Raw genomic sequence first — 14,701 nt, 5'->3', positions numbered from 1 at the left:
GGGGTGCCAATCAAGCGGGCAGCTTTGTCCTGGATGGTGTCGAGCTTCTTGAGTGTTGTTGGAGCTGCACTCATCCAGGCAAGTGGAGAGTATTCAGATACACTCCTGACTTGTGCCTTGTAGATGGTGGAAAGGCTTTGGGGAGTCAGGAGGTGAGTCACTCGCCGCAGAATACCCAGCCTCTGATCTGCTCTTGTAGCCACAGTATTTATATGATTGACCAGAAACTTAACTGGACCAATGGTGACCCCCAGGACGCTGATAGTGGGGGATTCGGTGATGGTTATGCCGTTGAATGTCAAGGGGAGGTGGTTAGACTCTCTCTTGTTGGAGGTAGTCATTGCCTGGCACTTGTCTGGCATGAATGTTACTTGCCACTTATCAGCCCAAGCCTGGATGTTGTCCAGGTTTTGCTGCATGCGGGCACGGGCTGCTTCATTATCTGAGGGGTTGCAAATGGAACTGAACACTGTGCAATCATCAGCGAACATTCCCATTTCTGACCTTATGATGGAGGGAAGGTCATTGATGAAGCAGCTGAAGATGGTTGGGCCAAGGACACTGCCCTGAGGAACTCCTGCAACAATGTCCTGGGGCTGAGATGATTGGCCTCCAACAACCACTACCATCTTCCTTTGTGTTATGTATGACTCCAGCCACTGGAGAGTTTTCCCCCTGATTCCCATTGACTTCAATTTTACTAGGGCTCCTTGGTGCCACACTCGGTCAAATGCTGCCTTGATTGCAGCTACCTCAAGCCCTAATCAAGATCTAATGGACCTACTGGGCTATTAAGATAGGGGAGTCTCAGTCATTTTCAAAACAAGTCCACTGATCTGCAATTGTTACAAGTAGGGCCTGTCACACAAAACCTGGCATGGTCTCTCTGCAACGCGACGACCTTCTTGTGCTGCGGAATATTTACCGTTCTCAGCCTGTGATTGTCTCATAACCCCCAATCCCAGAAAGTTATCCAGTTCCTTTCTGAAGGACTTAATCGACACAGCTTCAACATCACATCCTCCACTAACTTCCTTGAATTTATCCATCCTAAATCTGCCAAACTGTTAGCTCAGGACATTGAGGTAAAAAAAATTAAAAATAATTAGCCTTGGGTGTGATTTTGTTTGAATCCAATTCAGGGTCGCAGTAAGAAAAAGCAAAAAACTGAAACCAGACTGGGCCCTCCAGTTTTCTCCTCTTTCTTCTCCTGCTCAAGGTGCTGCCTCATGTTGAGGTGTGGTTCCGTAGGGACACCTTCAGGTACCTCGCCAGAGATGCGAACTTGGACAGCGAGAGTTGGCACGGTCACTCAACCATGTGGGAGGCTCCATCGCCAAGCCTGATCCTGTCTTCACCCAATGTCCTTACTTTCTAGTGGGGGTGGGGAGGAGATCTCTGCGCTCCTCCAATTCGGGCCTCTTGCGCATCCCCGATTTTAATCGCTCCACCATGGGCGGCCGTGCCTTTAGCTGCCTAGGCCCTTAGCGCTGGAATTCCTTCCCTAAACCTCTCCACCTTTAAAATGCTCCTTAAAACCTACCTCTTTGACCGAGCTTTTGGTCACCTGTCCTAAAAATTCCCTTATGTGGCTCGGTGTCAAATTTTGTTTGATAATCGTTCTCGTGAAGCACCTTGGGACGTTTTATTACGCTAAAGGCGCTGTATAAATGCAAGCTGTCGTCGTTGTGGTGATTGGAAACAGGACTGGATTCCACTCCCGCACTCCCTAAACCCGCAGGGGGCACCGATGCCATCTGTGGCACCTCTACTGCAATCCTAGCGGAGATCAGCTACCTCGACACCAGCCGCAGATTGGACCTGGAACTGGTTGCTCTGTGTGGCTGACAGCCACACCACGCACACGTTCACCCCTCAACCATTTCCGCGGCGTAGGTCAACCCGGGGTCAGAAGTGCTGTGGCAGCCCTCGAGACGGTGGCGGGGGGGCGGGGGAGCGGGGAGGGGAGGGGGTTTGATTCCAGATTTTGAGGCGATAGAAAGAGGAAAGACTTTCTCACCTTTGGTTTTGAAGGCAAAGTTACAATAGTTGCAGACGTATGGCCGGAGGTCTGTGTGTGTGCGAATGTGTTTCTTCAGCATGCTGGGTTTCTTGCAGCGAATTCCACATTCCTCGCACACATACTTTCCCCTTCCCCGCCCTCGCACATAAACATAATCTTCGTTGGACTTATACCTACAAAAACAATATACAAAAATACAAGAGTTAATGAACCTTACCGAGAAAACTCAAAAGAGGCTAACGGCAGGGGAGAGAAGGAGGCAGGAAACAAGAGACACATTGTAGGGTAAGGAACTTCAAAGAAGTATCACACCACTAAAGGTGAAGGAGGTTAAAATAAGACTGTGATGGACAGTAAAAAAAAAAGTCCAGTTTATATGGTACATTTACTGTTATGAAAAAGGAAAACTGGCTATGGACCGAGCCTGGAGTTATATTGGCACTAGCTGCCCAGGGTAGAGCTTTCATTTGAAAGAAAAAAAAAGCTCGACTTCCAGCCAATACAACGGCAGCATCCAACTTAAACCCTGGTGGGACTATCCCTCCTCTCTCCGTAGAGTTACACTTGTGTTAAACAATTATCTGTCACCTTCTGCCTTCCCTCCCCCCTGCCCCTTCTCGCTTGCCCCTTGCTGATTTTCTGTCTTCATGTCGTTGGTGAAAGCCACTTAGGTTGTGAAGAACACACAGTAAATAGTACATATTTATTAGTAAAACGTGAAAACACGTATCGATATAGTCAGTGCTACAAGCTGGTTAGAACGATGTGGGAATTTTTTCAAGGAATTGTTGATTTTTTTTTGCAGGAGAAATGCTCAGATTTGTACATCACATTAACAAAAAAAAATCTCACATATATGTTATCAATTCCAATTCTTTCCTTTAATTTTTTTTAAATTTCCTCACTTCTCCTGTCAGCTACAGGCCCTTCAATTCAGCTAGTTCGATGGCTGCAGCAGCCCCTTGGGGGAAGCAACGCAATTCTCTCCTCGAGCGATGTGTACATGCAAACACGCGCACGCACGCACACACACACACACACACACACACAGACAGACAGACACACACACAGACAGACAGACCGACCCAAACACACACGCACTTTCCAGCTGGGGAGCAGCCATGATTCTTAGTCAGACAGAAAACCTCCTCAAAAGAATCCAACTGACTGAAACCAAATCTGGTCGGCTTTGGTGAGGGGGGGGTGGGTGGGGAGTGACCGCTAAACCCAGCGTTTGGTGCACTGTACTATGTCGCCAACCACTGCAAAGGGGCAGCGCATACCATTAATTTAACAGCCACAGAACTAACATGTCAGGCACTAAATTACCGTGCGATCTGGGTGTTGAAAATGACATAAATCTCGCGGCAAATGACCGTTCTCTGGCAGCTCTGTTGGACTTGAAGCGTTTTCGCCCAGATGCTGTCTTTCTCACCAGAGTTTATTTTGACTTTATTCATCTCGTAAACTTTTACAAGTGTTCACAAAAATAAAAAGAGAATTTGTTGATTCAGATTTTAGTCCCCTGCTGGAATTGCAACATGGCCCCGGACATGGCGAGCAGATGTTCGGGACACTTTCGTTTGAGTTTAACCTGGGCACTTTTCTTTTCCAAAGATGATAGCGGGTGGGGGTGGGGGATGAAACTTGGGTTGCCAACCCTCCAGGATTGCCCTGGAGCCTCCAGGAATTAAAGACGAATCTCCTGAACACTGCCGCGAGCAACACCCAGGGGAAAAATCATAGGGGCATTAAATAAAAACTGATGTTCTTAAAAAAACATTTTCTTTGAACACTTTTGTTCACTAGTTCTAAAAAATATTGGACATGGGGAAAAAAAAGGCTGTTTGACTGACAGTCAAGAATCATCCAATTGAGTCTGTTCACTTTTCGATTGGCCGTGGGAAGGTGGTGCATCTCGAGGATGGATGTGACGGGTGACCAATGGCGAGAGTGTGGGGGCGGGGCGGTTGGAGGCAGGAGGTAAAGTGATGAAACCTCCAGGAATACGTCTGACCAGAGTTGGCAACGAGTTTTCTACCCAAACAACTTACGGTGCAGTCAGAAGTACTGCTTGTGAAACTAGTGAACGTTTCCTGAAATAGCTCCCTCTTTCCAGTCACGTGCGTCTTCGGGCTTTGAGCCGGAACTCTACGGTGTTATCTTAAATGTTAAAATCTTTCTTGAATGAGATCTTACTGGTCCACAGGGGTAACAGATGCAAACTTGAAGCCATTTTCTCTTGGGTTGCAGTTCTAATATTTTCATATCATTTGCATCAGACAAACAAACGCAATGACACAAGGTTCTTTATTTTAGCTCTGGGCTGTACAAAGGGGGTTTTACAGTCCTACAGTACTGTATCTGCAACCACACACCATCTGTATCAGTGCTCTGTTTTTGAGTCAGCAAATTAGATATGCATCGGCAGACAGTGACTGTTTTAACTGGCAACAGAGTGAGTATTGTCAACTGAGCTGCAAGCATTTCCAACATACTTCACCCTGAACTGTTTTGTAAGGCTCTCCTGACCCAAGTTAAAGGGGAATTTTAGTATGGAGATATATTGAGAGAGTATTTAACCCTTGTGTGGGGTATTTATATTTTTTTAATTGGGTGTGGGAGGAGGTTGGGTAATTTATTTGTTGTTTAAGCAATCTCATTCATTTGCCTTTTTTCCCCCTAAATCCTCTCCTTTTCTGAACACGGCACTCCAAACCCTCCTCTATGTTGCTCGACGGTTATTGTTCATGTGCGAGTCCATGTAATTTGTTGGCAGTCTAATCCATCACTGATCTACTTGGCCCAGTACTGCACAGTTGCTTTAGCAACTGAACTATGGTGGGAGGGGGGCAGGGGGAAGTCGTTATTCATCTGTTTCAATGGACCAGACATGCCGGATGGTGGGCAGCTTAAGAGGGTCATCATTAACAATGATCACAAATCATCATTTGCGGAGAGTCAGGCAAAAAAGTAAGACCGTAAAAAGGATTGGTGCCAATGAGCTCGATGTTAGGGAAAGGACACACACAAATTGAAGGAATGTCCCCTCCTGAAGGCGTATACTGGGGTACGCACACTTCATTGGATGAAGCCAACCCTCTAAATGGCAGGGCTGGCTGTGCGCGGTTGGGCAGCGAACATCACAGGACTATTCAGTTACAGGGGCACATCCCAGCCGACCCTGATCCTGTCCTCACCAGATGTCCACATACAAGCATTTTTCAGCAGAATTGCAATCAGGAGGCCTTGGGCGGGGGGGGGGGGGGGGGTGTAATTTTAACCTAACTCGCCGGGCGGGAAACCCATGGGATCGGGAGGGATGCTGGTTTTACACCTCGTCCAATATCACTCTCCAGTGACTTCAACGGAGAGTAAAATCGGGGCGCGGGGTAAAACCAGCGTCACACCCGATCCCGTCAGTTTTCTGACGGGCGGGTTAGGTTAAAATTACCCCCTTAAGTGTCCAATCCCTACTGTCACGCAGGATTAACTGCAGCTAACAAATTCAATGCAGGCTCTTTTTAAAAACACTGCCGGCATATTTATATCTCCCTTCTACACGACAGCAGATACACGAGGGGTTTTATTTTGCCGGAGGTTCCGTCTTGTGAAGGTATTTTCTTCCATTTTTTCTTTGCATCTCCCAGTACTGAGAGCTGGGCAGAAATGATTCTGGGTCTCCCCCAGCGCCACTCTGAAATCAGTCACTATGCGGTGTGGGAGAGCAGCCTGTTTCGGGACATCACTGTGTGGTAAATCTCTGGCCTGAACCCAGAGTCTCATCACACAGCTAAACTTAACCCTAAATGTGTTGCTTCACATTCGGGATATGTCTTTAGCAAAAACAGCAGAGCTGGCTCACACACAGCCCCCAGAACTCACCAATGACTGTTCCCAATTTCTTTTTGAGACTGATGTTAAAGGGGAAAGACAGGTGACAGAGCCTCGGAGAAGCTCAACCTTGGATAAGCTCACAAAGCTTATACCATGGGTATGCTCACAAAGTCTTGGTTAAGCTCAAAACACCTTGGGGAGCGCACGCAGCCTCGGGCGAGGTCACAGAGTCTTGGATCAGAAAAGACTATTGCAATCTATCTCGCAGGACTCAATTGTACCGAAAATATTTTCATTGATTCCATTTTGAAGACCTTGGAAATTCAAACGCAATCTTATCTATTACATAAATGCATTTTATCTAGAAAATCACAACTTAAAATAATCCCCTTCTCCCCCTCCACCGCACCCAGCTGTGCAATGCCCTCAGATCATTCAGTATCAGCATCAACATCACACCTGGTAAAGATTCAAAAGGACTTAATGAATTGAACATTACTTTTGAAAGGTAAGAAGATGCAATAGTCCAATAATCTGAGCCACTCTCCGCTGGCATTACCCACTGACATCACAAGGCTCGGAGGAGGATACATCTGATAATGGATTTCTGATGGAAGCGGAATCATATCTTGCACAGGATTATATTATGGCACAGTATGATACTCTAACCCTGCAACTTTACTGCATACACACACAGTACCGCACCTTACAACACAGAAGAGACCAGTCAGCTCAACACTACCGTCGGGAGCTTTATCCACCGGTAGCGCATTTCAAGAAGTCAGGGAACATGGCAACATTAAGAACAGGAGGAGGCCATTCAGCCCCTCGGGCCTGCTCCGCCATTCAATTAGATCATGGCTGATCTGTACCTCAACTCCATTTTCCGACCTTTGCTCCATATCCCTTGACACCCTTGCCTAAAATCTATTGATCTTAGTCTTGAAAGCTCCTCCAGCATCCACAGCCTTTTGGGGGAAAAGAGAGTTGCAGATTGCTACTACCCTCTGGCCACTAATTTTAATTAATCGCGGTTCCTGACATGCATGGCCGAGCCACCCCACTGGTAGGGCATATTTGTAAAATCAGCCCTGAAATCTCCATCGTTCACCTCTGATGAACCAAGCTCCAAATCCACCCATGATTTGAAGACTCTCTTTGAGGAGTACTGGCAGCTCAGAAGGAACAAGAGTCCCACAGAATGAAACTTCTCCACATTTGGCACTAATTCAAGAATCCCAGACTAATTAGGCCTAGGGTTTAAAGAACAGCAAACAACCAGACAAATGGTACGAGACACATCTACAGCTGGTACTTAAGTACACAGTCACAGCAAAGTGAAGGAAACTTAGTATTGCTGAAAACTTGGAGCGGTTATTGAATGGAAAATTGAAATGTACTGCGTTATACTCGGAAGTTGTTTTATTTAACAAAAATAGTCAATCTACGAATAAAAAAAATTGATTGTCACTCTCTCGCATAAGAAATGAAGGAAGGAATAGTCATCTTAGGACCACTGTTAGACTGAAATATAATTTTCCCTTGGATGTCCATTGAAGGGTCTATATGTTGGGTATACACCCCATCAAGGTTCACGAGCCTGGAAAATAATTGAAGTCTTCGTATAGAAACCTTTTGTCTGTTATTTTAACAGAGGTGTTAAACTGCCTAAAATAGATATGTTAGCGGCTATATTAATCTGCTGGGGAGAGCCATTTACAGGCGTCAGCCTTGGCTCAGTGGGTAGCACTCTCGCCTCTGAGTCAGAAGGTCGTGGGTTCAAGACCCACTCTAGAGACTTGTGCACAAAATCTAGGCTGACACTTCAGTGCAGTTCTGAGGGAGGGCTGCGGTGTCTTTTGGATGAGACGTTAAACTGAGGAACCTTCTGCCTTCTCAGGACATTTGCCAAACTGTTCGTGGGACCTTGCTGTGTACAAATTGGTTACCACGTTGCCTTGACATTACGACGTTGCAAAAGTATTTCATTGGCTGTGAGGCGCTTTGGGATGCCCTGAAGTTTGTGAAGGACGCTATAAAAATCCACGTTCTTTACTTGATACCAATACATTAAGTAGTTAAGACTCAACAACGCTGCCACGGAGCACAATACAACCTCAGAAACAACAGCGGGAAGCCGGAAATGGGAAGCTAAACTCAGACACAATTTTTGTTCTGGAGTGGCCCCAGTTTGGCAAAATTGAAATCATTGTCACAATGTAAAATATATAATTATACCAGAATAACAGATCTGCCACAACAAGTATTGTTACAGTGAAACGTGTACCAAAGAAAAAGTAAAAGGACAGCAACAACCTGCATTTATATAGCGCCTTTAACGTTAGAAACATCTGATAGTGCTTCACCAAGGTGTAATCAGAAAAAAATGGATGCCGAGACTAAAGGAGGAGATATTAGGAGGATATAGATTAGTCAAAGAGGTGGGTTTGAAGGAGGGTCTTAAAGAAGGACAGGGAGGTGCAGGGGTTTAGGAAGGGAATTCCAGAGCGTGGGGTCTAGATGCGGCCGCCAATAGTGGGGCAAATGGCAGAGTGGGGGGGGGGGGGGGGGGGAGAGGAGATTGAGAAGAGTCCAGACTCAGATGAACGGAAGGTTCCGAGGGGGCTGGATGAGGATGACGTAGATAGGCAAGAGCAAGGCTATGAAAGGATTTAAACATAATAATGAGGTTTTAAATTGCAGATATTGGGGGAACCAGGAGCCAATGTAAGTCAGCAAGAACAGGAGTGATGGGTGATCAGAACTTGGTGTGGGATATGGCCAGCAGAGCTTTGGATGAGCTGAAGTTTACAGAAGGTGGAGGACAGGAGGCCGGTCAGAAGAGCACTGGAATAGTCGAGTCTGGAGGTGACAAAGATGTGGAGGGGAGTTTCAGCAGCTGATGGGCTGAGGCAGAGGGAGAGGGAGGAGGTGGGCGATGTTACAGAAGTGGAAGAAGGTGGTCTTTGTGATGCAGAGGATATGGGGTCGGAAGCTCAGCTCAGAGGCACCAAGGTAGCAAATAATCTGGTTCAACCTGCAACACTGACCGGGAGGGGGATAGAATCGGAGTCAAGAAAGTGATGGCATAGTAGATTTCTTGTGAGATAAAGCAAACTTAAGTGCCTTCAATGTTTAAATTAATAAAATTAATCAACACCAAACCAATATATATTTTTCAAATTCTGTACATAATTTCAAAGTTTGCAAATGTAGTAAACAGAGACGATAGCAACAGACTTCAGGAGGACATAGACAGACTGGTGAAATGGGCAGACACAGGGCAGATGAAATTTAACGCAGAGAATTGTGATGTGATACATTCTGGTCGGAAGACTGAGGAGAGGCAATATAAACTAAATGGTACAATTTTGAAGGAAGCGCTGGAACAGAGAGACCTGGGGGTTCACGTACACAAAACTTTGAAGGTGGCAGCACAAGTCAATGAGGCTGTTCAAAGGCATACGGGATCCTTGGCTTTATAAATAGAAGCATAGAGTACAAAAGCAAGGAAGTTATGCTAAACCTTTATAAAACATTGGTTAGGCCCCAGCTGGAGTATTGTGGCCAATTCTGGACACCACATTTTAGGAAGGCCTCAGAGAGGGTGCAGAAGCGATTTTCTGGAATGGTACCAGTGATGAAAGACTTTAGTTACGCGGAGAGACTGGAGAAGCTGGGATTGTTTTCCTTAGAGCAGAGAGGGTTAAGGGGAGATTTGATAGAAGCTTTCAAGATCATGAAGGGTTTCGACAGAGTAACTGAGAAGAAACTGTTTCCAGTGGCAGAAAGGTCGGTAACCAGAGGACATGAGAATTAAGGAAATTGGAAAAAGAACCAGAGGCGAGATGAGGAAAAAAAAAATTTACGCAGCGAGTTGTTCTGATCTGGAATGTGCTGCCAGAAAGGGCGGTGGAAGCAGATTCAATCGTAACTTTCAAAAGGGAATTGGATAAATACTTGAAATGGAAAAATGTGCAGGGCTATGGGGAAAGAACAGGGGAGCGGGACTAATTGGATAGCTCTTTCAAAGAGCCGGCACAGGCACGATGAACCGAATGGCCTCCTTCTGTGCTTCTATGATTCAGCTCAAACTGATCTGAGCCATATTTATGCTCCAAACGAGCCTCCTCCCACTCTACTTCATCTAACCCTATCTGCATTTCCTTCTATTCCTTTCTCTCTCATTTATTTAACTAGCTTCCCCTTAAAGGCATCTATATTATTTGCCTCAACTACTCCATGTGGAAGCAAGTTCCACATTCTAACCACACTCCAGGCAAAGGAATTGATCCTGAATTCTTTAATAGATTTATTAGTGACTAACTTATATTTATGGTCCCTAGTTTTGGACTCTCGCACAAGCAGAAACATCTTCTCTATGTCTACCTTGTCCAAACCCTTAAAGATCCCTTAGGTCACCCATCAGCCTTCCCCTTTCCAGAGAAAAGAACCCTAGCCTATTCAGTCTTTCCTGGTGTTATAGCTATGCACATTTTGGTCTGTGATCCATTATAGCATAATGATTGATAGTAGTATATAGCCCATGTGATGCTCTAAGGCCTTGTCACTCATCTCAAGTTGATATTTTGTCGTATTTTTGCATTTGTTAGAAATCTGAACAATGAGAAGGGAATTCTAATTCCATTTGTAGCTTCCCAACACAAAGATCCCTCACAAAACACACATCAAACAAAAAAAAAAATTGGTTTATGAACTTCTGCACGTTTGAGAGTCTGGCAAGTAACAGTGCTAGATTTGTACTGGGGCCTAGAGTCCAGCTTTTCATTCTCGGCCTACACTTGGGGGTTTACTGCAATCAAATCTACTTACTCTGCTGCACTGAATTTGAACGCTTGTTCATTAATTTTCTGTTCCTCAAGAACTGAGCACAAAGATGAGGGAACGTGGACAACTATTTTTGCCTTTGGCGTGGTTGCTGAGTTTTAATGATGTTTAATTGGTGTGAGCCGCAAGAACAACACTGTGGGTCTGCTTTGGCTGCTGTTCCGTCTGCTGGACTGGGATGAAGAGGTTGCCAAATCGGACACTGTCTATAGAATCATAGAATGATACAGCACAGACGGAGACCATTCGACCCATCGTGCCTGTACTGGCTCTTTGAAAGAGCTATCCAATTAGTCCCACATCCCCTGCTAATTCCCCACGGCCATGCAAATTTTTCCCCCTTCAAGTATTTATCCAATTCCCTTTTGACAGTAATTATTGAATCTTCTTCCACCGCCCTTTCAGGCAGTGAATTCCAGATCATAGCAATGATCTATTCCTCCAGTTAGCATCAGTTTGTAAAAAGAATATCCGCTTTAAAAAAGGTTATATACTTTTTTTTTTAAAATGGAGTTGTTCGCCTCAAGTGAGTATGGCTAAAACAAAAACAAAGCCACAATCCACGGGCTCTGCCTACTTCCTTGGCAGCATCTACTTCAGTGCAGTGTTGAGGGAGTGCTGCACTGTTGGATGAGATGTTAAACGAGGCCTCATCTGCCTGTTCAAGTGGATGTAAAAGATCCCATGGTGCTATCAAAAGCAGAGTTATCCCAGTGACCTACCCAACATTCCTCCCTCAACCAACACCACCAAACTAGATTAACTGGTCATTGCAGTTTGCTGTGTTCAAATTGGTTGTTGTGTTTGCCTACATAACAGCAGTGATTACACTCCAAAAATACTTCACTGGCTGTAATGCGCCTTGGGATGTCCTGAGGTCATGAAAGGTGCTGTACAAATGCAAGTCTTTCTTTCTTTTATTTCCTTATGGATTCAGGGAGGAATTTCCCTGAATTTTGATGTATCTCGCTCTTAAAAATAAACACTGCTCCATCTGTTTAAAACGGTTTGCAAATCGGTCTCATTCGTTTTGATCATAAATCTCAATCCCAATGCTGACAGTTCCAAGATGCATCTTTATCCACATTAAATTATTGGAATTGGCTAATAAAGCGTCAAAATTACTGAGTCACAACAGGGTCACATTTCATTAAATATTTAACGGGCTGTATCAATGTCTATTGTTGCCTGTGTTGTAGTTAGTTGTGACGAAATCGGAGGCGGCTTGTACAGAAGAATATGCATTTTTTGTTATTTTATATCCATTTCCTCCTTCACGTGCGCGGTCTCTCTCTGTCTCCCTCCCTTCCTTTTCCCACAAATAGCTCTCCTCCCAATCATCTCACTGAAGCACCATACCCTGATTTACCTCAGGGCCAATTTTAACCCTGTCCGCTTGGCGGGAACGGGGTGGGTGGCTGGTAAAAATGGCGGTCGGTGCTTCACACCTGCGTTCCCTACGCGGTCATGCCTGCCGCCATTTTTAATGCCGGGTTTTGGGCAACGTCAGGGCCGTCCGGCAGGAAGGCTCCTCATTAGTAAACGTCGGGGTCCGATGACGTCATTCGGAAGCAGGCGCAATTTTAACTGCCGATCGCGGCAGCAACGCCCGGTGCCAGTGACAGCCGGCGACAGGCAGGATCGTGGCCAGAAGAGGCCCAGGTACCTTTACGTTTGTTTTTTTTATATATAAGGTTTCCTTGTGGGCTAGGAGGAGGCAGGAGCCCCACAAGGAAACCTTGGGCTTCCCTTGCTCCGGGCCTGTTGGGCGACCAATGTCAGGAGTATAGGGGGCAGGAAAGGGAGGTTAGAGGTAGGAGGTCATGTTATGACACCTCCAAGAATACGTCCAACCAAAAATTCTGCAACCCGAGCTGTCACGGCCTGCTAGAATGAAGAATAGCCAAATGAGGCGGCTGCCATTGGTGGAACTGGTTCTCGAACAGGAGTTGCTGCCTTCAGGAGTGAGGGGGGGGGGGGGAAGAAAACTGGGCAAAAAATAAAAATAATAATCAAACTCGTCCTATATTCCAATAAATACGGTAGTTGTAAGGCTTGCTGTCTGATAGGCCGTAGAGAGTTACCACATGGTCGGCCTGTAACTCTGGAATGCTTTTAAACAAACTCTCACAGTAAGCCCATCTGCAAGTAATCATTTCCTACCCAAAGACTATGCACTTTCAAGAAAAAGCACTCACTACTGCACACAACAAATTCTACACGGTTTTTAGAATAACAATCTTTCCAGCAATTAATAAAGCTTCCCTTGTGGAAGTGGGCTCCATACATTAATTCCATGCTCCTTGATTACACCACAATCCCAGCAGAACCCCATCTGATTTCGCAAAGACCGTGAGCCAAAGGTCTGCCGTTTTACATCCATTCTGAATCCGAAATAAGTCATCAGATCTCCCTGAGATTTGCACCAGCCTCATTTACTTGGTTCTGATGAAGGGGATCCCCAACCAATTCTTTTATTCTTTTCAAAGAAAGAATGAAAGAACTTGCATCTATATAGCGCCTTTCACGACCTCAGGATGTCCCAAAGCGCTTTACAGCCAATTAAGTACTTTTGAAGTGTGGTAGCTCAGTGACTCAGTCGGTAGCACTCTCTCCTCTTGAGTCAGAAGGTTGTGAGTTCAAGTCCCACTCCAGAGACTTGAGTACAAAATATAAGCTAACACTCCGGTGCAGTACTGAGGGAGTGCTGCACTGTCGGAGGTGCCGTCTTTCGGATGAGACGTTAAACCGATACCCGTTAAATCGTCTGCCCCCTCAGGTGGACGTAGAAGATCCCACGGCACTATTTCGAAGAAGAGCAGGGGAGTTGTAATGTTGGTAACGTGACAGCCAATTTGCGCACAGCAAGGTCCCACAAACAGCAATGTGACACTGACCAGAAAATTTAATAGTGATATTAGGGATAAATATTGGCCAGGACACCGGAGAGAACTCCCCTGCTCCTCTTCGAAATAATGCCGTGGGATCTCCTACGTCCACCTGAGAGGGCAGACGAGGTATCAGTTTAACGTCTCATCCGAAAGACGGTACCTCCGACAGTGCAGCACTCCCTCAGTACTGCACCGGAGTGTCAGCTTAGATTTTGTACTCAAGTCTCTGGAGTGGGACTTGAGCCCACGACCTTCTGACTCAGGAGGAGAGAGCGCGACCCACTGAGTCAAGCTAATCTCAGATTGCTGTTGCTTATCCTTCTCGGACAGCTTCCAAATTCCTCACCATCTGAAATTCTTTGTAGGGCTGCTTTGTTCTATCAACAAGCTTCTAAGGGCACTTCTAGGAAGGCGGCAATTACAGCGAGGGTTGTTTTGACCGGTTTATTGACAGACTGGGATGTGTCTGGTGTCTCCACACTGGCATTACAAAGTGAACTATTTATAAAACACACCAGGGATTACCCTGAGGCAGATGATATTTATCCCTTCGCTGACTCTACCACAGGGTAAAAACTAATTTGTAGACAATCGTTTGCAGATGTGGTGGCCGTACACCGTGAAGGTCTTCAGTGAATTATTTGCTGAGGTTTAGGCTGGCTATGATTTTTGCTTCAAATGTGCTCTGCTCCAAATGAACATTTCTGTTTTACCTTTTATCTCTGTACTGTGGAACAACTGGCTCACTCCAAAAGTGCAAACGACCAAAGAATTCATTGCCGTTTCCCCTCCCACTGTGGCGAGAAGCCTGGTCTCCTCTGGGCAGTTCTCCAGACAGCCCAGTTAGATGGTGGGCTCAGCAAGTGGGGGCTTAGACCTGCCTTCCTCCCCTCCATGGCACACCACTTCACAGGAGCATAATCCGACAGAATTTGACACCGAGCAGCACGAGGAGATGTTAGGACAGGTGACCAAAAGGTGGGTTTTAAGCAGCATCTTAAAAGGAGGAGATGGAGGGAGGCGGAGGGGGTTAGGGAGGGAAAGGAACCATCTCGAGCGGCTTCCTCACGTTCCGCAGAGGGGCAAACGATTTGCTGCAGCA

The 14,701-nt window shown here is 45.9% G+C and overlaps 1 protein-coding gene across 2 annotated transcripts in view; it reads right to left on the bottom strand.

Moving 5' to 3' along the window:
• LOC137342718 (transcription factor HIVEP3-like) overlaps positions 1-14,701 on the bottom strand; it is a 382,091-nt gene that overhangs the window by 36,743 nt on the left and 330,647 nt on the right. For both annotated transcript variants that reach the window (XM_068006860.1, XM_068006859.1), the window contains exon 7: positions 2,021-2,196. In XM_068006860.1, coding sequence (XP_067862961.1) covers positions 2,021-2,196 — 176 coding nt within the window. The remainder of the gene's footprint in view (positions 1-2,020; positions 2,197-14,701) is intronic.

The sequence above is a fragment of the Heptranchias perlo genome, chromosome 26 (genome assembly GCF_035084215.1).
Source record: "Heptranchias perlo isolate sHepPer1 chromosome 26, sHepPer1.hap1, whole genome shotgun sequence".
In the NCBI taxonomy this organism is placed as follows: Eukaryota; Metazoa; Chordata; class Chondrichthyes; order Hexanchiformes; family Hexanchidae; genus Heptranchias; species Heptranchias perlo.
Note: the sequence above shows the minus strand (reverse complement) of the source record. Positions and strands in the feature narration are given on the sequence as shown.